The sequence below is a fragment of the Hipposideros armiger genome, unplaced genomic scaffold (assembly GCF_001890085.2).
Source record: "Hipposideros armiger isolate ML-2016 unplaced genomic scaffold, ASM189008v1 scaffold_41, whole genome shotgun sequence".
Taxonomy (NCBI): Eukaryota; Metazoa; Chordata; class Mammalia; order Chiroptera; family Hipposideridae; genus Hipposideros; species Hipposideros armiger.
The window spans coordinates 3029808-3055423 of record NW_017731391.1 but is presented as its reverse complement, the minus strand read 5'-3'; the positions used below and the strand labels follow the sequence as shown (position 1 = coordinate 3055423).

The following is a 25616-nucleotide window of genomic DNA, read 5'->3' as shown; positions in this document are numbered from 1 at the left end:
AGGCAATGCTTAGTCACTCATGATAACAGAGTATTAAGAAATTGAAACTCCTAGTTAATCTAAAATAATCACCCTGAACAGTTTCATCTGCTCTTTGTTAAATCTGTTGTGGATCCTTTACGACCTTCTGCGTTGGGACTATGGGGTCACAGAGAAGCGAGGCTGTGGGCCTAAAAAAATCCACAAACATGCTGTTTATACCCTGGATAACCAGAAGTTTAAAGTGTGATTTTTGTGGTTTTGGCCTCTTATGCCAAAACAATTAGGGTATTGGATATAAAAGAAAGAAAAAGGAGCTCTGAACCTCTTTAGCTGAGAAGGCAAAATCATCAACATTTTAGGAGGCTAAGCAGTTTCTGTGGCTTTTAGAAACTTGTGTGGCCCAAAGGGGTCATAAATAATTTTTATGGTATAATACCCTTAAAGGACATATTTGGTTTCCCAGGAATTCCTGCCATTCTTACACTCACAAAGGTTCATGGTGGTTGAGAAAATCTGTTGGAGCCTGATTTTTCTGCTCAGTACTGCCTTCAGGAAATACTGGACAGTGTTGAGACTCGACCTATCACTGGGGCTTTTTTAAATGGTGAAATGAACAAATTTGAGGTAATGATTCATTTCTATCCACTTCATAATTCAACTTTTACATAAAACCTGCACTGGTCTTTCTGATCTCTGTTTTACCAGAGCCTTTGGCTTCTGGTGTTACACAGAAAGGCGTCAAAAGTTAAAATTTGTTTCCATGGTTATATTAAGATCTACAATGGTAAAACTGTAAACCCCATAGGAGCCACTGACAATCCATTCAAATGATATTACACTGCCACCCCCAACAGAAAGCCAACATAATGGTGACCCGTTCATTTTCTATGTGACTCATAGGAAGGAGGGGGTTAGGCCTCTCTATAAACCTGACCTCCTACTTATTTTAAGACTTTGATCAGCATCTCAATATTAGTCATATTAGAGGGACAGGTAGTCCCATTGCCTGTAAGCTTCCAAATATTTCAGCATATCCCCCTCTGTGAAGGCTGCTGCCCTCCATGCACTGGGCAGAAGAGCCCTGGGCTCAGGGGGCTGCTGTGTATCTGGTTAACCAAACCAGTACTTTCAGAGCTCACAGCAGAGCTGCTAGTGGCAGAGGTCAAGCCACATGGCTCTTTCTGGGCCTTGGAGACTGGAATGACAAAAATGCCAAAGTCATTCTTCTAAGTGAAGCCCACATTTGGAGTACCTTTTCTAGCAGGGAGTAGGTTATAGGTCATTTAATGACATGTCAGTCATGCAGATGTCTACTGAAAATAAAGTATCCATTATGATATATCTTTATCTACAATATCATTTAAGTACTTTCTGTATAAAATTTATCAGTACTTGCATTCTGGGTTTCACTCTGCTGGTGAATTTTTTATGACGTTGTTTATTGCAAAACAGTATTGTCTTCCAAAAGCTTTTATCAGATTCCCATGGTGATGTGCTAGACATAGGCAAAGCACAATTCAGATTAAAATTTCATCATCTTCAAAGGCTACGTTTATGAGCTGTGAGAGAGCACCTGCCTGGTCCTGGGTGGGTACCATAATATAGAAAGGAGACATGAAGCTTTTTTGCAGACGTTTAGAGTCTATATAATACTCTTAAAGAATATGTAGAGCAAAGATTATGTCATTTTTGTATTCATGGCATACTTCAGATATTGGAGTTTTGGCAACGCACTTGAAGCGATTAATGGATTCAAAGAAACACCATTCTAATAAAGTCACTACTACACTGTATTAATGTCTTGCAAGGTCTGTAAGAAGAATCATCAGGAAACACACTATTTGATGTCCAGCTTAAACTATGCATTGGCCCTGTGTTCCCTGACACACTCATGAAGCAAAAATTATCACATTTCAATAAACATGTGGTCTTCCTTTGCTGCGGACTTGACATTTTACCAACTCTTTTTCAAACTCTCACTTAGCCAGATGCATTTCTCGTACTCATCATCCATACCTCTGCACTCAGTATTTCTTCTGGTAGACCTCCCTGTAAGAAGAAAGAGTGAATAGCCCATACAGGACCCCCAGTCAAGATGGTGTAGTGATTTCACACTCCTTGGCCACAAACACATAGCAATGATGGATAGAATATTAAAAAAGGAAAGCCAAAGGATTCACCAGGTTAACAAATAAGATCATTCCCATGTCTGGAACAATACCATAGTGATGAGCAGTGGTAAAGTCACAGGCCAGCTGGGCTCTGGCTCAAAATCAGGCAGTTGCAGCAAGGATTTGGGCTCCTACAAGGTAGAAGGGACTAAAAGTGCTCTCCATCAATATAGAGGCCAGAACCAGGCTCGGTGCTTTAAGGGACTTGGGTGGGGAGCCACAATTACCCTCTCCCTCAAGCAAAGGAAGCTAAACAAAATGACTGCTGACCTGTCACTGGAAACTATGGCTTTATAAAAGTCTGTGGACCTAAGGTGGGAAAATAAAGCTACAGCCTCAAAAGTAGGAAATGAATTAAATCTTGCTGTTTGGTAATCAGATCTGTAATATTCCCATTGTTCCCATAGGATGAGAACTATAAATCAGACCTGGTTCTGGATGAAGTGCCAGAAGTCCGGATGGTAGTAACCACTAGGGAAGGACAGAGATAGGGAGGGAGGGAGGAAGAGATACAGGGAAAGGAGGAAGGGAGGAGAAAGAAAGAGAACAAGAGACAATGAGAATGAATCTCCTACTCAGAATGAACCAACTGGCCAAACATTCTAAGCACATGAAAAAATATCTAATACCAAGAAAGACAGGCAAAAAAAATCTATTGGAACATGAATTCATTCCAGATAGCTCAAAGGAACAATCTGACAAAGGTTTTAAAATAAGTATGGCTCAGATGCTGAAAAGATAAAAGAATAAATAACTTCCATTAAAAAAATAGCAGGAAATTATGAAACAAACAACAACAACAACAACAAAAACATGAAACAAGAACTTGAGGATATTGAAAAGAATTAATTATAAAACTTAAAAATGAAAAATATGTTCATTGAAATAAAAAACTAAGAAATGCAATCAACTCTAAACTGAATAGCGTTAAAGACAAAATTTATGGATTAGAAATAGTTATGGAACTGACCAAAAATTCAAATCAGATAGATAAAGATAGATAGATGACAGACTAGATAGATAGATGATAGATAGATAGATAGATAGATAGATAGATAGATAGATAGATAGATAGAAGATAGAGTGAGCAGTAGTTAAGAGATTTTAAAGTTTCAACAGTCATTCATTAGGAGTTCCAGAAAAAGACAATGGTGAACTGATAGAGAAGAAATATATAAGCTTTTAAAGGATAGACTACTCTAAAATTAGAGATGTGATTCTTTAGACTAAAAGTGTACCATGAGTAATAAACAAAATTAAATTTACACTGAAATACTTTAGAGTGAAACTGCAGCATATCAAGGAAAAGGAAGAAAAGCAGATGACCAATTAAGAACCATAATTAGTCTGATAGCAGATTTCTCATCAGCAACAATAGAAACCAGATGACAGTAGAATAATATCTTCAAAGTGCTGAGGGGAAATAATTGTCAACCTAGGATTTTATATCCAGCTAAACAATCATTCTATAGACTTTTTCAGACATAGAAAGATAAAGTTAACTACTTACAGACTTCCCTAAAAACACTATGAAAAGATGTATTATAATAAGCAAGGAAGGTGTAGAACACAAGAAGCAACAGCCACTGATTAAAATACATTAGTAAAATGAGTTAAATATTGAGTCCTAAAAGTTTTTTGTGTTAAAAAAGGGTTAAAATTAGACAACAGTGATAAGATGGGGTAGGTGGTGTTTAATGGCTAAAAGTGCTAAGACCCTTACAGGTTTGGGAAGGAATATAGAAAAACCAAATTGCTTTAGGCTTTATTTTAAAAAATGTAATCAATTTTGAATGTTAAAAATTTTAAAGTAACTTTTCCATCAACTCTTCTTTCTGACCACCTATTTAGTAATGATTTTTTTAAATTCTGTACCCCTCCTTAGGACCTCGCAAGTAATGAGAGTATTTAAGTTGCATTGGTATTTTTTAAGCTGTCAGAACCATATATTTGGGGATAAAATTCTTAGAATGTTGAAAATTGTAAGGGTAATCATGAAAATAGTAGAAATGTAATTTTTAGATTCTAAAGCAGTAGATAATAGGGTATTATTAAAAACTTTATTAAACCAACAGAGGACATGAAAGGAGAAAAAAGAAGCAGAGAAAAAGAATAGCAAACTGAAAATACAAAGTAAGACATAGAAATAAATCCAAATATATCAATAATCACAGTTGCAGTAAATGATCAAATTTATCTATTTTAAATGGAGGGGTTACCTATTGAAAATAGAGAGGCTAGAAATAATGGGATGGAGAAAGTATTTTTAAATACTAGAAGTTTATAACATAAGACAAATTTTAATATAAGGCAAAGGCATTAATAAAAAAGGACACCACAGGGCCAGCCGAGTGGCTCAGTTGGTTAAGAGCTTGCTCAAGAGTGCGAGCTCTGGGCAACAGGGTTGCCGATTTGATTCCTGGCCGGAGCTGAGCTGCCGCTGAGCTGCCAACAGGTGGTAGGATGGCTCAGCTAAAAAAAAAAAAAAAATGGGAGAGGGAACACCACATACAAATAAAGGGAACCAGCTACCAAGAAGATATTCTGTATAAATATTAGTAAGATTGCATATTATAAACTACAAATAAAGAAAGACAGACACAATTATTTGTTAGCTACTTGGGACCACGGTGCTTAACATGATACCTTATATACAATTAGATGCCTTAATTCATAATATAACTAAAGAATCTTAACATTGGTTTGTTGAAGATTTCAGCTTGAATTGTTTAAACACAATGAGCAACTGATTTTGAGCTACCCCAAATTAAGAATCTCTGAAATAAAATTACATTAAACCATATTGTGACATCATATATGTAAACTATATAAGAAAATTCTAGGTGGGAATTTAAAGTTAGAATCCCAAGTAAAGTTCTACCTTGGTTTCATTTCTAAAGAAATGATAGCCCTACTCAACCTCTTTTTCCTCAGTATTCCATCAACTAATCACTTAATTCAGTCCTCAATAATATATGATTCTGTAAAATTTATGCCCAAAACTTTTTGTCAAGATAGACTCTCATAAAATGCCCCACTTGTATAAAATGTAAGGTAGCCAAATGGTTTCTTAAGTAACTCCCACTGGGGCTAACCTCTGCTTAAAGACATTCTTTGTACTAATGTTCCAGACATCATATGTTGAAGGAAGGAAAATGATGATTAGCCAAAAAAAACTATAATTATGGGAACTAATGACTGATAACATAGTCTACTTTTACTTTTGAAAATGTTTGTATGCATACAATACCGGGTTGGGCCCAGCGTTTTTACACTAGAATCTGTAGGCATTTATCTGCTTAATAAAATAACCACACAATCTGGCAAAATTCTGCATACTTGGCAGCCCTTTCTGCCCTGGAGCCTGGAACAGCATTGGACCCAGCAGGTCTGGCTTTCAGAAAGTTCAGAGAGCTGAATTTGGGAAGCCTGCCCAGCACCCCACCTGGGAGCAGTGTGCCTTCCTGAAAGCCAGGTTGATGTCCTGGCTTTTTATAAGCCCAAAGAGCCTCTATTCATTCACAATGGAAAGTGAAAACTAAAATAACTAAGGAATTGACACTGTAGACCAAAATTGCAATAAATTAAATTTCTTTTTAAACAAAAGATGCCACGTAGTTTAAAAGACATTTTTGACAGAATGTAGATGCTACGGAGCACTTCACGCTGTTGTATACACGAGAAACCCACTCTTCCCCTTGTGAACATAGGTTTGGTAGCCCCCTTTTTCCTTAAAGGGTAAAGCAGGGGGAAGAGTGGAACTCTCAACAGCCTGGACCCTAGGAAGGAGAGGAAGAGGAAAAATGCTTTCTCATATTTTTGTTTTTTTCCACAAGGTGCTCTTTAATCGTAGGACCAAGCAGTCATGACCTAGTTAGTGAGATCAGACTTCCTGGGTCCTACAATCAGAACCACCTGCTCATATAGGGCAAGGGGGGACCAGCGTGATGAGGTGGGATGCAGGACCCTCAAGTCCACATTGGAGCATCATCAGTCCAGCAGGCAGAACATGAGTGGCAGTGGGCAAGTTGCACTGTAGTGACACGAGGACGTGCCAGTGGACCCCAAAAGATGCCCCAGAATTCAGAAGTAGACAATATTAAAAGCTTACACTCATAACAGAGCCTGGTGACATACCTGATACTCAGAAGCAAGATACTATGCCCTAGGAAAAGCAAGTCAGAGTGCCTGCTTCTCAAATCTATAGGAACTGGAGGTACTAAGGAAGCTACTAAGACAGAGGCTCAGACACAGGCAGTGGACCTGTCAGTGACCTTGGCTTCAGTTACCAGAAGTAGATAACTGAGTGGGCCTGTGCCTTGGAAACAATGAACAAGTACAGTGGTCAGATGGGGCCCAGGGATAGGATCATGGTAGCTGTTCTAATATCTTGAGCCTCTGCATGCTGACCTGAAACAAAGATTTTCAGATTTAGACTTGTTTATCAAATGAAATCTTATACAAAACCCAACACACCTCGGCAAAGCACAGCTCTTCTGGCTTGGGAAGCGCTGGGCGTCCCGGAGCTCCGCCCATCTGACACACCCTCCCCTACCATTGACCTGTGTGTACCTCGACTTTCCCTTTTACTGGAACTCCTTAAATCCCTCCGTTCTGGGCCCAGAATTAGCCACAGGACTGGAGAAGGTTGATGATGAAAGATTGTGGAGTGAATGAAAAATATACTGGAGACTTTACATATTTTATCTCATTAAATGAACAAAGTTCAGGGATCACGGTCAACTCAATGAGAGGTGGGGAGATTTTTTTCTAAATGGGGACTGTGGATGCTGAGGGTGCCACAAACCACACCATGTAAGTTGTAGGTACTTTGTCTACTCAAAAGGCACACCAGGAGTCACCTTGAACTTGCTGTCAGATCCTCAACTCTCCTCCAGCTTCTGGGGCCATTCTTTCTCTACATGTGGGCTGGAGTGTGCTAGCCCTCGTCCAGCCAGGAATGGCTCCCAAACCTGGGCCTGCTATTGAATCCAGGGGAGGAGGCTAAAAGAAATTCCAGGCAAGGGAACAAATGAGCAAAGGCATGGAATTACCTAATGGCGCAGTGTTGATGGCTCAGGAAAAGTGACCATCTTCTCAAAATTTGCCAGAGGTTCTTCTTTACAATGCAGATTCCTAGCCTTGTCCAGATAAATCTATTATATCAAATGCTCTGGAAGTAGGGCCAGGGAATTAGCATTTTTTTTTATTTATTTTTTTAGCTGAACCATCCTGCTACCTGTTGGCAGCTCAGCGGCTGCTCAGCTCGGGCTGGACTCGAACCGCTGTTGCTCAGAGCTCAAACTCTTGAGCGAGCTCTTAACCAACTGAGCCACTCGGCCGGCCCGTGGGAATTAGCATTTTTAATAAGTGCCCTAACTGATCATTATTCCCATTGCATTGTCAATAAGAGTCCTTCAAAGTTGTTGAACAGGAGCATGATATGGATGGGTTTGCACTTCAGCTAAGTTACTGGGGCAACTACCTGGAAAATGCATTGTGGTAGAAGAGATGAAAGGAAGAGATACTAACTAGCTGGAGAGGAGCTGAGAGGGGCTGTGGTGTGGACCGGATAGGAGAAGGCCGGTTTGGACACCATTGAGGGTCAAGTTACAGGGCCAGGTAGTGAAGTGTGGAGAGTGAGGGTGAGAGAGGGATCAGGAATGACCCCCCGCCCTGTGCCTGGCTGTAGTGACTGGGTTTCCTTTGATCCAGTGTGCCCTTTGGCATTTAAAAGGTGAGCGTTGTTCACCACAATCCATCCTATGAAAATGTTGCAGGAGCAAATCAATAGATGAGGATTTTGCTGTAAAATCAAAGTGGAAGAAGACAGACCCACAAAGAAACCCTAAAGGATGTCAGTCCACTTTTAAAAATTGTAGTTTGGAATAAATTTTAACAAAAGTGGTCTAATTTTTTAGTTTTGGTAATTAAAAGGATTCTCTTAGTTATAGAGACTATTTCATTTCCCTGATAATGTGAGAATATGCGTAGAAAGGGGTCTTTTGTTCAGACTTACTCTTTGAAGAGAGCGCTTTAGGATGCCTGGGGTACGTGCCACCATCCAGGGACCAGATGAGCGAATCAGAGACCAAGTGCGGGCACGTGGGTCGGCTGGGCTAAAGTCATCAACCATGATGATGGCTTTAGAACAAGGCTTAAAATAAATATTAAAGGTTTCGTTTAAAGCAACCTTATCCTAGAACCTTATTCGAGAGAAAAAAAGGGAAGTTGTACAATCATGTACTAAGAGGACTTGAGTATGAAAAGGTGATTGTAAAACAACACAGAATAGCAAAGTCTTATGCCAAAGATTAAAAAAAAAAACAACTGAACACCGGAGAAAAGTGAATAGGTGGACTGGACGGTTAGAGCAGGGCACTGTAGGAGCAGCTGTGTTGTCCCATTCAGTTTCCCAGGACACTGAAAGGTCACTCGCCAGAGGTGTCAGTTCCAGTAAGAGTGGACTGTGTGAGTGGCCAAGAGCAGTTTCCTGAGGGCCCCTTGTCCTTGAGCAGATGGAAAGCAGCGACTCTCTTCATTGAGGCTGAGTGAGAGGTGAGCAAATGCGTGGGTCTTCACAGCTTCCACTTGATCTTACACCTGAGTCATCTTTTATTTATGTCTTCCGACAGCATTTCCATAAAATGGTTGTGGCCAACACCATTCATCAGCCTAATGGGCTCAAATGGAACTCTCTGAGATCCCCGGAGACATGCCTCAATCTAAGAAAAGAGGAATTGTTAACAGCACTTCTTAAAACTAGAAATTTATGTCTTCCCATAAGTTGACCTTGTGAGGTTATTTGTGAATTCCAATAGGGAACTGGCCTTCTTAGGCCTCTCCGCTCCTCAACCTTGCCCACTCCCACCCCCAACCAGCAGATGCCCTCTGCCAGCTCCTGTGAGCTCCAGGCCAGAATCCCTGGGGACAGAATCATGGCTGTGTCTTGGCTTCTGCCTTCTGCCATTTATTCATTCATTCATTGAATATTTATTGCACGCCCGTGAGAGCGTTTGGTGGGGTTTGTTGTCCCATTCTTCCTATTAATCAGATGTCTGGGGGACTGACTATGATAGGACAGATCTCTGGACACCCCTAAACCACCATCATTTTAACTCCCTCCTTTGGTGTGAAATCTTGACCTCAGGGGACAGACACGCTGCCTCTGAGCACATCTGCCCTGGCCAGAGTTCCCTGTGCTCTGCTTCTCACCCAGCTCTGGGCTCCCTCCTCAGACTGCAGCCCTCTGACCTAAGACTCAGGACCCTGGGGAGGCCAACTTCCAGAGGACCCCCAGAGTGTGAGGCAGGAAGGGAGGCCCGAGCATCCTGATGGCAGAGCCCAGTCACCCTCCCACCCAAGCTTTGGTTTCACAACATGTAAACCTTATAGTTTTCTGATGCTGACAGTAAAATACATACATTATAAGAAAAGCTAACATTTCAAAATGAATAAAGTCAAAGTTCAATGTATTCCCATCTACTTTTACATCTTCTGTCATAAGTAACCACGTTAAACAGTTTGGTGTTTATCCTTCCAGATATGTTTGTGTTTATATAAACATGTACGTTTGTTTTTACATTGTCCGACATGTTTATATTGTCCTGTAATTGACTTTTTTTTCATTTGAAAATTCGTCACAGACACTTTCCTGATGGTGCCTATAGACCCTCCTTAACCCTTTGCAAGTGCCCATGTTTCACAGCTTCTCTGTGACTCAGTCTCTCACTAATGAACATTTAAGCTCTGCTACATTTTGTTGTAATAACTCTTTTAGCGATGAATATCTTTATACATACATACCTCTGTGTCAAATTCTTCTTAGAGAGGCATTTTGGGTCTAACATCATGCATTTTTAATGGCTTTCTATACACAATGTGGCGATATGCATTCAGTAGAAACCATACTTTGAATTTTGATCTTTTCCCGGGCTAGTGATATGCAGTACGATCCTCTTTCAGTGATGCTGGGCAGAGGCAGTGAGATGATTTTTCCCAACTGTAGCAAATGCAAGTGTTCCGAGCACATTTAAGGTTGGCTAGGCAACGCTTTGATATCCGGTTTGTTAAGCATATTACATGCATTTTCTTTTTTCTTTTTTTTTTTTTTTGTATTATATGTGTTTTCAATCTAATGATATTTTCAATTTACCTGGGCTTACGGAGACACAAGTGGAGGAGCATCTATATATTCCAATCTGGGAACTGTGCACCTCTGATTCCCACAGTAGACTCAGATGCTTAGAGTATTCTTCTTGCCGAATCTGTTTGTTCCACTTGAATTTGTTATTGTAATTGTGTCATTTATTTAGTTGCTTTATAAACCAAAGAAGGATGAGGAGAGAAAAATAGGGTTATAATTTTTTTAAAAGTTTAAGTTGCATTTTTCTTATTCTCAACTTGAACAAAAAATTGTTAATAACCAGCTACTCCGATCATATCAGATACAGTGACTGCAGCTGCTTCATAAGCTCCGTCAACCACGTGACCACATTTGTGAGTTACATCCACTCTTAATCTGCCTTGCCAGTGTTGTCTCTGGAAAACCATCCCATAGCTGTTAGGTTTGTTTGTAAATTGGGTTATCTTTTCTCCTTAGAAATACTTAAGAACCAGGCGTGTCTTATCTAGGGTATCAGTGTCACCTGCCTTGATAGAAGTTGATGTTTAGCGCTTCTGTTCACCCCCAGAAAGCCATGGTAAACTCTTGTAGAGCTCACAGAGACCCACGTTCAACACCATAGAAGAGAAATAGAAAATCTGGACATCACAACTGTTGCCCTTGAAAGTGAGAAGTCTGTATACAAACATCCCGTCACTTTCTAGCCTAAGTAACATTAGAAATGATTTTACAATCCCTCCAAAATATATAAACCCTGTATGTGACTATTGTAAGCACTTAATAATTATCTGTTGGATGTATGGATACACAGAGAAACACGTTTCTATAGGGTTGGTGTGTGGGGATCTCTGATTAAGTTGGAATGAATTAAGAATTAAATCATACTGAATTCATCCAACAAGTATTTGTTAAGTGCCAACTGTATACTTACCAGTTGGTTGCTGTTAACTGCTAGCGTCGCGACATATCTCAGTGAGTAGAACTGCTCTCAAGACGCTTATGATCTTTCTAGCTAAAGACTTCAGGCCCCCGGGAAACACAGAAATTCAGTTTACTCAACAGAATAAGCACTCTCTGAAATGCTCTGATCATCTGTGCACCTGGCCAGTGGAACAGGATGGTGTGAGGCAAAGAGAAAGTATCGTCATGAAATCTATGCGTTCTCGACATCTCCTCAGGCTGGCTCGTGTAATTCAAGCATCAATTTTACTTACACTGTGTGGCATTTGATGAGGCACTTCAGAGACTACAGAACATCTCACTGCTGTGTTTTCTCTTCTAGGATATCAATGAGTGTATCCTTGAAAACTATCCTGAGTGTTCCAACCCCAGGTTATTTTACATCATTCCGTATTTTTGTGGACAGCATCCCCGATGCAGGTAAAGACTAACGGCTTGTGGCATGCTCATGGGGAGACCAATGGCAGAAACCCACCCCCGCCACACGCACACACACTGCACTGTGCAGGAATCGTTTCTATCCCTCATTTCTCAACCTTCTAGAATTTCATTAATATATACTGTTAATCTTTGATGATTGAAGTTTGAGACTCTGAATTCTTATAAATAAGGTAATTAACAAATCAAGGTGTGACAGAGGTCTTGGGACCGGCCCACAAAGCCGTTGTAACTACAATGCCAACCAAACTCTTTTATACTTAACACACTGCTCTCACTACGCAGCCATTACATAGTAACAACTGGGGGTGAGCACCAGCCTGCTCCTCCATGGCGACTGTACCTCATCAACAACTGTCCTTGCCTGGGTGGCATGTCTAATCAGGTCTGAAACACTGGACGCTCACACCCCAGATTCGATAGTGTCTCTCTCCCGAGACATACTTAGTAGAAAAAGAGGAAAGTACTTTCTAGTGATCACCCCTCAGCCTTACTAGAATGCAAGAGCTTCTTTAGAGAGTGAGTCACGAAGATCATAACGGCCCTCAGGGTGTGGTCGGCCCACCTGCAGCAGTATCCCTGGGGCACTTGTTAGGAACCCTTACCTAATCCCCGTGCGAGAAGGGCAGGCACAGGCCTTTGTAACCACCTCCAGGTGATTCTGGTCTGGCTATAATTGAAATTCACTGCGCTAGACAAATGCGTAGCCTGGAGAAGAAATGGTTGTAACAGTGAATATTGCCTTTGCTTGGTGGAAAATAAACTGTCACCAGGAGTGACAGTTTTCCCCAGAGGAAACCTGATCTCCAGTCATTGCTAACAACAGCTGACTCTAGGAGGATCTGGGGACTTGGGGTCAGGATGCGAGGAGCATTTACTCTGCACTCTTTTGTCCTCTGATTTTTATTGTTTTTAAGCTTTTTAACCATTGCATGTGTTATTTTAAAATAATAACAATAAAGTATCAGAAAAGAAAAAGGAGAAGGTCATGTGTCCCTGCAGAGATGAAGGGGAGATTGCTGTTTCCACATCGCAGCTCCTTCACTGTCCTTTTTGCTGACACGGTGACGACTGCTTAATTATCATGTGTATTGTTGTCACTGCTGGTGTGTTGAGTTTACCACAACACAGGAGTTCATTTAGGGTCAGAATCCTGGGCCTGGAAGTGTCCATTTTCTGCTGCATCTTAAACTTCCTGAGTTCAGGAGGCCTCTCAGTCATTCTCACTCTCGTAATACATGCCAACCTGGTTCGAGGACAGTGCTTCAGATTTGGGGCCAGATGACTCGCTTTCTGTCACAATGAAGATTTTTTTCCCCCAAGAAACATGATTCTGATTCCCTCAAGTATTTTTTTTTTAATTATCTATTTCCTAATCTTGGAGAGAGTGCTCATGATGTCCTGTCTTGCTTGGCTCACACAAGATGATTTTCACACCTCTTTCAAAATGTCAGTGGGTTCCACCTTGACAACAATTATTTGAGCTAGGTAAGCGTTACTATTACAACTTTTCAAAAGAGAATCTGGGCTTGCCCAAATGTCCCCAGGAGGAAAATGCCAGCCAGGCCCGGGGCCCAGCTCCTGTGGTTCCCCGCTTTACTCACTCACGTAAGTGTCCACTCAGAGACCTGCCCTACACATGAGATTAGGCTGTTTTCCTTCTGTAATTCAAAATAAATAAATAAAATAAACATTCGTCTTAAACTCTTTTAAAGACGAAGATGATTAGCAGTCATGACCCAACACCTGTTTTGAGTCCCGTAGAAATACTGTGTCAGTAAGTTTCATAATTCAAAACTCCTAATTTTATTTAATTGGTTCTGTTTGGCCCCCCTATTAAGAAGCCATTCTAATCACCCTTTGATCAATGTTTATTAGGACTAGGACCTCACTGCCTGGGCCTGTATCCTTCTTCCAGCAAATATTGGGCTGTCGGAAGAGTCATGACACATTCTTGCAACGAAAAACATAGAAAAAACATGTCATGACTTTTCCGACAACCCAATATTTAGGCTGGCCTCTCTAAGTTCAAGGTCCTGAGCTAGACATTACACGCAGGTGAAAGTGATGGAGGTGAGAAGGTGTGGAGGGGGTACCAGCTGGAAGGACCAGGGGAGGCTGCCGGGGGTGGCTACATGGGGGCTGGTCTTTGAAGGAAATGCAATTTGAACTTATGCTAATGGAGGTGGGTGGTAGACAAGATAAACTTTCAGCATGTTGTGGCTGCAGTTTGAAAATGAATCTTGGATTTAAACATGACTTTTATATCCATAAAGGGAGCCTGGTGAGTGGGCCCTTGAAAGAGCAAAACTGAACGTGAATGAAAACTTCCTGCTTGTGGGGATTCTCGAAGAATTGGAAGATGTGCTGCTTTTACTGGAAAGATTTTTACCTCATTACTTCAAGGGTGTGCTCAGTATCTACAAAGACCCAGGTAACTCTGTTTGTAAGCAAGCTATTCTCTGTTTCGAGCGTTACCTTGAAAAGGACTCGGGAAATAAAGGAACGAAATCAGCTCTTCTGTTAATGACGGAAAGGCCCCCTGGCTTGCAGAGCAAGGTCAGAGCCATAAGCTACTAATGACAGAATGTTGAACTTCAGGTCCAAACATAAAGTCTCCATGTTTTAAAGGTTGATGGTTCCATTTCTGCCTTTAGAAAGTGAAATTGGCACCATTTCCATCAGCCTTGTCCTGAGCGGGGTGTCAGGGTGAACTAAGAAACTGGCTTGTGCATGTCTGGAGTCTGTTGATGGAAATGTGTGTGAGTGTCAAGGAGCCATCGTGTAATGAAGTATCTCTTGGCCCTGCTTCCTTTTGACAAAAGCACTCTGGCAAACAAAATCCTGGCAAATAGAGTACACAGAGCAGCAAATTGAAAATACAATTGTGACTTTAGTCTGATAAATGGAATGGTTTTCAAATAGAAGCAAGAAAGAGAACGCAGCAGCGCAATGACAAGGGTTGCCCACAGTATCACTGCAAATATAATTACTTTCAGAAATCGTCATTTTTCTCATTATTATTTTATCCTGAGAGAAAGACAAACAGCACTATTTATTTCTTTCCTATCCCCCTTAATCTACTGCTGCTACAACAAGCCTTGCACATTTATTCACTAATGTGTTTATTGTTTTGTTCTGTTGACCTGAAATGGGAGGCAGGATTCTGCCTCGGGGAAATAAGGAGCAACCGAAAGGCTCCCCAAATGCAGCCTGCTGCCCAACTTTCCACAGTCAGGCAGGGACCTCACACACACCTGCGTCACTGGCAGGTACCAATGCCCAGGTAAAAAGGTCCTGTTCCATAAGGCGGCCCCACCACCCCAGGGATTTGCTGGAGGAAGATGGCTGGCTGGTGGAGGCTGCCTTGGTTCCCCAACTCACTCACTCGGAGATAAGTCCTGATGTACCTACCCACAGGTGCATGCCTGCGGACCTCAAGGTGTGCCTGCAGGTGTGTCTCCTCAGCAGCAAATGTGGTTTGAATAACCAGAAGCATAATAAACCCTAAATAATTGGTTTTTGGAGCTAGGTCTTCCTCTGACCTTTCAATAGCAGGCAATTTGAAGAATTTAAAGTGCCCTGCTATGACCAATTTTTATCAAGTTCTATAAGACAAGATAAACTCTGGTCTTTGTGCAAGGAGGGGTCTTATCATAAATTAGACTCCTTTGATGAACAACTTTATATATTACTTATTGTTATTTTCCTTCCTTGGTTTTATCTTCATGTAGTGTGTGTGTGTGTGTGTGTGTGTGTGTGTGTGTGTGTGTGTGTTACACACTATGAGATAAAAGGCTGACTGAATCCTGGAGACACACAGTTGTCAAAAAAGGTGAACACGGTCTTGTCCCAGCATCTGGGAAGAATATCGGTGAGTTCACATCACACACATCATCCATCCTGGGACCTGGGACCAACTCTGTTCTGGATCCCAGGATGCCATGGCCTGAGAACTTAGATGAGGACATTTTTATCTTTGTTCTTCTTAAATACAAATGAACCACAAACGAAAAGCTTACCCCAAAGAGAGCCCGTTTACTGCTGTTGTCAGGTTATATCATCCTGACTTCCCAACTGTTTTCTTCATTTAAAAACTTGACTACTCAGAAATTGTGGGCCTTGGGCCCATGATCTGTAGGCACATCAATTAAAATAGAATATATTTCTGAAAATTGGGTTACCATTAGCTTTTTTGCCTTCAGCCACAATCTTCCCACCTATAAATGAAAGACTTTTTTCCCTTTGAGTTTGGCATAGCAGCATATTAATACTCGGTGGCTTCCTGCCTCAGAGAGAATAAGGGACGTCTGATACGCCTGTGTGGTGGGATGAAAGGTTTCTATAAGCCCAGGACCAACGCGTGGCCAGTTCATACAGCCCAGCTGTACTAGTGGTTAAAATAGTAAAGAATACCTTCAGCATCTGCTCTCTGTGCACCTGGCATCTGGCTGCACCTCACCCCCCTAACAATGAAGTAACAAAGGGGTGATTCATGGCACAGAGTGGGTCTTCAGGACTCTGGCCCAGTGGGGCACTCAGCAACTGATCTGAATTGAGTTCCTGAGTGGAACTGGTTGTTAAGTATTTTGAATATCACCCCAGTATCACTCTTCAGCTGCCACATGTCAATGTACACAACAAACTGAACCTTTGAGTGATTCTTCAGTAGCTTCCACTGTGTTTTGGGATCTCTTGGGCATCTTCTTGAGTGATTCTTTTATGGTGCCATTGAAGGCCAAGCAGCTCCACCGTTGCTCTGTCCCAAGGAGTCTCCACCTCCCTGGACTCAGGAGACAGGAGGTGAGCATCCACTCCTGGCCAGCTTTGCACTATGTTATCGCCTCTGCAAAGACAAAGCACCTCTCCTGTTTTCTTGTGGCCACAAAGCAGCAAGGTGGTGTCAAAGAAATCAAAGGAGTCACTTGAGTCCTTCATCCCAGAGCCTTCTGGTCGGCACGTTTTAGTTGAAATCCACAGATGTTGCTCAAACCATTGTTCTTGCCCTGTATAAAAGAATTTTATAACTGAGTAGCCTCGAGAACAAAGGGAAGACAAACTAAAATCTAAGATACTAGGGAACCTAGTGACCCTTAAGTCATCGTAGGTTAACTGACTGTGGTGAGGGAGAAAGATGCAGACACTCCACTGGCCGTTTTTCCTTGGGGCTTGTCCAGCTATCTAAAACAATGCAGGCGTGTGCTGATTTTTAGTAATCTCCTTCCAGCAACATGAAAAAGATCTGTACCAGCCTCATAACTGAGAAGGAGCACAAACAGCAATGACTATTTGGGGAGCTGGTGAAAATAGTAATGTCTGTCATTCAAATGAGTTGTCACTTATTCTAGATTAGAATATTAATTCTTTCCAATCAGTACTGCCAGATCCAATAACCCATCATCTAGAGAAGTTAATAACTTCTTCCTTAAATAACAGATTGACTGTTGCCCCAAACCATTCTGTTCATTTCTTGTAGGAAGACGTACTGACAAGTAAAATGGTCTCCTACCAATTTGAGATACTTAGTCTTTAGAATTTTTTTATTTAGAGTCATTTTATATTAATGTTTCTATTCTGTGGAGACCCAGTCAGCATAGCTCAGAAAGAGTTTATGATAGTGAGTACTCAAGAGGATATAAAATTGAAAGTTTTAGCATGATGGATAACCAAGAGAATGCCAGGTATTTCATACCCAGGGGGCAGTTGCTGATGCTGAACCAAGTACTTTGGGGTGAGCGCTCTGTAAACTCCACCCCACCTGGGTATATGAGTCTGACTTAGGAAGAATCAAGGCCCAAAGAGATTTATTGGGTTAGAGCTACCTCACTGGTTTAACCTATACAGTCTTATTTTTAATCGAATAATCTCGATTACATTTGCTCATGATTTACCTCTTAAAAAGGAGAAACTGAAGCCAGCCCAAAGAATTTGAGAGACTGACCCATAGTCATCCACCAAAACGTAAAAGCAAGGTACAGAACTCACGTGTTTCTGAGTCATGAATGCTAACGTGTTCGTGAATACTTTTCTTCCTTAGATCTTACAAATTGACAACGCTATGAGCTATCAGTATTTTTCTTAGTCATAATTTCCTTCAGAGCTAAAATCACAGTGATGGTAAAGGCCAAAATAAGTAAGCCAGTTGAAGACAGAAATTGAAGACAGAGAATATGTGAATATTTGTGATAGGAACAGCCCTTATGTAAACGTCCCTCATGTAAACCCTTGACTTGGCAAATGGCTGAAGTGTTCTGGTTCAATAGCGCCATCTAGCATCCAAACATGGAACTACATGACCTATTAATATTAACCCATTACCTTCCTCCTTCCTGGGGACTTGAAAACTTGTGTCCAATCTTTCTCCCTTGTATTTTAAATGCTTTCCGTTATTAGCATTACATTAATATTCATTTAAACCTCTTTCCATCACAAATGTAAACACTGGAGCCACAATAGGGATTTACTAGACTTTCGTGGGCTGTCTTGAGAATCTGGCCACCAACTGTTACCAAGGAAAAATGCATAATTCCAAACAAACGACTAATCTGAGGATTTAAGTTCATTCATAAATTGGATGCTTTGTTTTTTTTTAATTATTTTTATTTAAATATTGTTTATAAACAATGACGAGAGAGGACAAATTTAAATATTAGCTTTTTACTCGGCATGAATGATACTTAGACCTCCCGTTATAATAGTGTACTCTCTGAATTCATTTGCTTTGTAGTATTTGAATCTGAAGGCATGTGCATAGAAAATAATAACAAATATGCAGGAGAGAAATTTTAATACAGAATCCTGTAGGAAAAATTCAAGTTTTCATCTATCAATGAAAATGTCAGACTGAGTCAAAACAAATCTTAAATAATTAAAGCTTGGCCCATGTATCATAAAGAACAATCATTCTTTAAGGAAAGAACAGTGAGTTGGGAGTGAGAAGACCCTTCTCGTCCTTTTTCTGCTAGGGTTCTGCCCTTATGACCGAGGGCAAATGCAGCTTTGGGTGGGAGACCTCCAAGGTCTGTATTATTATAATACTAAAGTATCCTATAGAATGCTTTAAGGCTGCTCTTTCTAACTTTTGTTTTTAGCACAATTATAGAGTGCTTCCCACCCCACCCACGCACCCCCAAAAGCAGTCCTTTAACAGTCCTCATTGCCGTAGGAATTCTCAGGTTTACATATGGAGGCTATCGCCACCTAGAGGACACGATAGAATCCTGGCTGGAGGGTTACTCGCTCAGAATCGGTTCTTCCCTATTACTTGGTCACTCTGCAGTGATCTAGACAGGGATCCCAACTCAAACTCTCTAGTCATGATGTCCATCCCTTTCTCTCCATACCGTATGCATTCTGTTGAGTAGACAGGGTATCATAATGATTACAGCACAGGCTCTGGAGTAGATAGCCTAGGTGCTAAAGCCGCTCCTCCACTCATCACCTGTACAACCAGAAGCAAGGTATAACCCCGTTAAGCCTCAGTTTCTCCACCTGTATAAGATGCATAAACATTACTAACTACTTCATGGGGTTGTTGGGAGATGTACCTGACCAAATCCATGTAAAGCCCTTTGCCCAGAGCTTAACATACGATAAGAGTTCAATAATTAGCTATTGGCCTGCCAGCCACATACCAGGACAGAGACAGGGTCGGTGTCTGTGACAAAGTAGGACTTTAGGCTCTCTTGTAATTACTTCTACATTAGTGGAGGTGGGGGGGAAGAGGATGGGAGAGAGAAAGATAGAGATAGATAAAAGATAGATAGACAGATAGACAATGAACTTTGACTTATTTCACCTACAGCTGACCTATAACTATGAAATCACGTGCCTTTAGGAAATAGTATATCTGACCTAAGAGGAGGGGACAATTATATTCTGGCCAATACCCGGTCTCTGAAACAATCATGGGGAATAAATTTACTGGAACTAATACTACAGTAACACACTAAGGGGCTTGAAAAACACACATCATAAGTCACTGGTTTTTTTTAAATCATCTGTTTTGTGCCTGAACTCTTACCAAAAATATCAGGGAGTTAAGATTTCAACTTCAAATGAACCTCACTGTTAAGACGTGATTGGGACCAATTACCATTAACTTGTGCTGAAGGTTGAACTTTGCAGACTATTATAGACCGTGCTATTTAGTAGACATAGGATGGGTGTACAAAGACTTAGTGGAGTTGTTGTTTTAAGTAAGATCCTAAGATTCAGTTCTTGAAAAAACCTTTAGTTTGTTTTCCGTGTGCAGAATTACGGAGTCCTTTCAGAACACTGTCAATGAGTTCAACTTTCTCCAGCAGGTGGCGGTATGTCTCCACTTTCTCAAGGTAGTGCACGTTGGCTCCTCACAGAGTTTGTATCTGCAGACAGGAGTTTGCATAAGGCTTGAAAACAGATAGACAGGCCCAGTTTGGGCCTAAAAATGGGATCCTGAATATCAAAAGGATTCCAAGTACAATTGATTGCACTAGTTCAAATTGCAGTATAGGAGAGCTAATTGGGGGTGAGAGGATGACGTTTTACAATGAAATAAGTTTATGTGGGTTAAAAAGATACGGTAGTCCTCCCTCGTCCGCAGTGGATACCTTCCAAGACCCCTGTGGATGCCTGAAACTGTGGCTAGTACTGAACCCTATATAGACTATGTTTTTTCCTGCACATACCATACCTATGATAGAGTTTAATTTATAAATAGGCACAGTAAGAGATTAACAACAACTCATAATAAAATAGAGCTATTATAGTATATTTAATAAAAGTTATGTGAATGTAGTCTCTCTCTCTCGAAATATCTTACTTACTGTACTCACCTTTTTTCATAAGGAAGCATTTTACAGCTTCCCTTTGGCATATCTGAGTTGCCAGCATCACTGCTCTTGAGCCTTGGGGCCATTATTAAGTAAAGTAAGGGTTCTTTGAACAGCAGCACTGTAACACCACGACAGATGACCTGATAGCCCCTTTAGTTACTAATTGACTCAAGGGTGGAGAGCTATAGAGTGGATGTGAGGGACAAAGGGAAAATTCATGTCCCAGGCCAGACAAAGCAGATTTCACCACACTTCACAGTGCAAAATTTAAAACTTAGGAATTGTTTATTTTTGGAGTTTTCCATTTAATGTTTTCAGACCCAGGTTAACCGCGGGTAACTGAAACAGTGGAAAGCAAAATTTCAGATAAGGACAGACTACTGTATACCGTCAACCCTGGTTTTATAAAAATAATCCATCATCCCACACCATCAAGATTAAATTGATGCTGACTTGCATCTTTCATTTCCATTTTTATTTCCCACTTCCTATTTCTTTTGTGCTACCACAAAACTCAAAGCCAGTCTGGAACCTGACAGATACAACTGATGGTCAGGAGGAATTCAGACAATCTATCTATAGACACCAGTGAAGTTGTTGGTTCATCTACCATCAGTATTCTTCATAAAGATTTGTTTTTCACCAGCCAGATTCTAATCATGTTGGTACTGGATTGTGCGAGTGCTTGTGTGTGTGTGTGTGTGTGTGTGTGTGTGTGTGTGTACATCCATTCGTGTTTAAACAACTGAACTCCTATAATACAGCAGTCATATGTGAGTGAATAGTGTAGGATCACAACTGCGATAACAGTTCCTGACTAACAATTTGCACAGCTATTTGCAGTGTGCAAAGCATTTTCACATAGAGGATCTCATTTGATTCTTGCATAGATCCTCTGAAAATGAGGAAGACAAATAATCTTAGTCTCATTTTCTAAACAAGGAAGCTGAGATTCAAAGAGGTTGAACATCTTGCCCACAATTCCCAGTCCTAAGTGACCACAGACATTCAAGCTTCTGTCCCCAGAGTCACCACAAACAGCAAACTGTGACCTTCTCAAGATTCTTTATATTTCATTACTAAGCCAGAGGTTATTGCGGTCGTAGATAAGAGCTTAAAAATAAAATCTACAGATTATCTTGTTCATAAAAGAATGTGAGCTCAGAAATCATCATAGGTCACTAAGGTATTATCTTAAGCCAGTGTGTGGCGATCCGCACAGAAAACAATAATTTTAAAGATGGATGCATTTGACAGCACCTGATATCTTTCTGGTGGGGGCTGGGGAACAGCAGTGCTAGGCTTTTAAAATAATGTCTACAAATTAAAACTGAAAGCATATAACTGTTTCAACTGTAGCTGTTACATAAATAGTTAAAATTAATATATAATGTAAACAGCCCTTTAAATCAACTCCTAAATGCTTAAGGTATTTTTAGGGAACACTTTCCTGAAGGGAGCCCTGTAAGCACAGACTGAAAGCTTTATTCACCTTTTCACAAGGATTGGCCCTCTGGACATGTTTAATGGATTGTATGAAAGTTTAAGTTGCAGGATAATATATATTCTTTTGATCCATTTCCACTATAATTGTTCATTTTGTCAGAAATAATAATTACTTTGAATTATACTATTTTTCAAGGTATTTTTCGGTTGCTTATTAATTTGCTCTTGCCTGGGATCATCTCCCCTCCAGGAGAAAACATCTCTAATGTTATTATCTAAAATTAACAGGAAAATAGGACTTCATTTACAGACATTAATTTCTTTTTTTTTTTTAAGATTTTTATTGGGGAATTGGTGGAAGGGGAACAGACAAGTTGCTGTCGTTTTGTTCTTCAGTCTAGTTGTGGAGAACGTTGCTTCACTGGCCCAAGTTGGCACCATCATTGCACTCTTCCCGGATGAGGCAGATCAGTCACCGGCTTCTGGACGGCCGCTCACAGCGGCTGCTAGCCGCTCACGCTGGCTGCTGGCTGCACACGGTAGCCCATGGCAACCCACTGCCACAGGGGCTGCAGCCTACGCCGTCGCCGGCGACTCACGGCAGCCCAGCTCAAGGTTGAGCTGTTGTTCAGCATCTTAGCTGTGGAGGGCAGTGTCACTGGCCCTCATATGTGGGATCTGAACTGGGGCCCTCTGGTGTCCCAAGCCAGTTCTTAACCATCGTGCCACTCGGCCGGCCCCAGACGTTAATTTCTTAGTGATAACTTTCCCAAACTCTCTCCTGTGAAAACTAATATTTAAACTGCAGGTGTAATCTGAAAATACCAAGACAATTCAACAAACACATAAGCACATGTTTAATTGTCTGCAATATGCCAGTTCTGGGATAGGGCCATGTCAAGGCAAAGAAAACGTTGTCTAGCCTGGAAGCCATTGCACACGGGCTGGAGGAGCACGTCCTAATGGCAATATCTGTGCCAGGCCTTGAAGGGTGCAGAGGTGTTCACAAGTTAGGCACAGAAGGAGGCATTTTAGGCAGAAAAAAATGACACGAGTGCAGGCATGGAGGTGTGAAGGCACGGAAGTACCTCTGAGTGTGGGAGGCATGAGGGGTGGTCAGGCCCTCCCCGGCCCTCGCCTGCTGACCCTGCCTCTTGGAGCTGGGTGCCCCAATTCCTCACAGCTCAGCCACCCTGCTCTAAGACAGCCCTGCCCAAAGCAGGAAGTGTCAGCAGCCTCAGCTCGCTATGTGGTACGACCTGGAACTGAGTCACTCATACCAATCCCAGAACCAGTGGCCAAGCCACAGCTGCCGGAGGCCTATGTGTCACCCCTCCTCTCCTCCCCGCTAATTTCCCTGCCCTCTGCTAAGCCCGACCACCACCCAAGGATCCCTCACTTCCTAGCAATGTCAGGCATGCTGCCAGGTTCCCAGGTCCCTATGCTGGGGTTCTCCTTCTTGCTTTCTTCACAGTCTCCCCACCTAAGATCCAGCCACCCTCTAGGCCCGGAGCACCCACTAGCTCTGATTGGCCCTGCACTGTCCCACTGGGGGTCCCGCCACACATCTCCAGACACCAGCTGTTGCCCTGCTTGATCACCTAGATTCCCCCCTTTGCCCACCCGCGTGGTCTCCCTGACCCAGGCATGAGCCGACTGTGTCCCCTGACACTGCCTCTGTCTTCCTGGCCTCCCTCGCTGGCAACCCTTGGGATCACCCCTTCAAAAGTTTCCCCAGCCCCCACCTCCCACCCCATGCACCCTGGGAAATTGCTCTATTCTAGGCCTCAACCTCATCCTCTGGGAACCCTGGAGGCCCCCACAGAGTGGCCAGGATGGGGGTGTGCACTTTTCTCTTATGATTCATTTCCCCAAACGAAAAGCTGGCTAGCGATATCTGTGGTGGAGGTACCAGCATTCTTCTGTGTTCAGAGGTGAATGTCTTCTACTTCAGAATTTAATCACTTTTATTTGGAGCAGTTTTTAGTTGACCTTGACAGTAATATGCTTTGCATTGAGTTAGAGTATGACTAAGGGTGAAATTGGTCACCGCACATTTCCATTTTTGGACTTTCCTGGTAAGGCTGCATAGCTGAAGTGCTTCTGAAGCCCAGGCAAAGAAGCTTGAGGAGACCTGACCCCAGAGCACGCTTGATCTTTATGATCTTTATAAGAGACACTGTGGTCTCCCTGCTCTTTCATGCCCAACCTGCCAAGGTCCCTGTCACCCCAGGGATTAATGTGGTGATGCGGAAAGAGCAGTAGGCAAAGAATTTCAGAACTGTCTTTGTGCCTTTGGCATACGTCCTTGCCTCTCTGACATACGTCCTTGCCTCTCTGACATTCTTTGCTTATAAAATGTGCCCCCTGCTGGGGTGAAATACCATCCTCGCCCATTTTACATGACTCAGCATTTGAGAATGGAAGCTTCTAGTTTTGTTCGACTCGATCTCTTTCAAACAGAAATATCATTTCCTGGTCTGCGTTCTTTCGATATCTCAGACATCTTTATCAACATACAACGTCCTAGCTTTTCACATCTTGCAAATGGCATTGGACTGTGAAAGAATACAGTGAAAAACTACAAACGCTCCGTTGCCCAGAACACTGCTGTTTTGTGTGGTTCCTGGAGGGGTATGGGAAGCACGTGTTTCATTGTCCACAAACCCATAGAGAAACCCAGTAGAACTCCCCACTGAGGAGAGTAAGAAAGCTTTGCTTGTTGAGGGGTGTTCACTTACTCTAACTGGATAGTCTCAATTTTTTTTGGGGGGGGGGAGCTGTCAAGAATTCAACTCTATTTTTTTTATTAAATTTATTGGGGTGAAATGATTAGTAAAATTACACAGGTTTCAAGTGTACAATTCTGTACTATATCATCTATACATCACATTGTGTGCTCGCCACCCAGAGTCAGTTCTCCTTCCATCACCATATATTTGACCCCGTTTGCCCTCTTCTCAGTTTTTACCACGTGCTTCTAGGTATTTCTGTTGCCTTGTCGGAGCCAGGCACCACTGCAGCTATTTTTCAAACCATGTGTTCCTAGAATTTTACCTCTACATTTTCTAACTATATATTTTATGTATTAAAGTAATGTGTGTATATAACTAAACATCAAATAGTACTAAAAGACATATGATGAAAAGCAGCAGTTTCCTATTCCAGACCTCCCCGCCCCCCCCTCCCCCCATAGTGAAATCTAGGTCTGCAAACACTTTCTACCTACTTAGCGGCTCTCCTGATAATCACCACACTAGTTATAACTCGTATACACAGGATGCTGCTTCTTAATTTATTTATTTGACACGTTATTTTAGTTCTCTTATTCCATCACCCTCACTTCCACTTCCTGCCCCCGCCCATCTTCCTAATACGGCTATATCCATGTTTTAGATGCGTCGTTTCTGTTTACATCACTGTGACTATACACATTTGTTTGTCGCTGCTCCAGGTAGTATACTGTCCTTTTGTTTCATATCTTGCATAACTTGTTGTTTTCCCTGGAATTGGTTATTGCCTTGGGCTTTTGTATTTTCTTAGGTTTATTTGTACCTGTCAAAATTTTCATATGTGTCATTAGACCTGTTGTATCAATACTACTTTTGATATTTCTTTCAATATTATTATCAGGTAAGAATATCCATTCCATTTCCCCGACCTCCCAGGACCCTCCCC

At 41.7% G+C, this 25616-nt stretch overlaps 1 protein-coding gene across 1 annotated transcript in view; it reads left to right on the top strand.

Annotated features, from left to right (window-relative positions):
- The window catches only part of UST (uronyl 2-sulfotransferase), a 289355-nt gene that overhangs the window by 224376 nt on the left and 39363 nt on the right, over positions 1-25616 (top strand). The window contains exons 6-7 of the mRNA XM_019638972.1: positions 11561-11658; positions 13953-14110. Coding sequence (XP_019494517.1) covers positions 11561-11658; positions 13953-14110 — 256 coding nt within the window. The remainder of the gene's footprint in view (positions 1-11560; positions 11659-13952; positions 14111-25616) is intronic.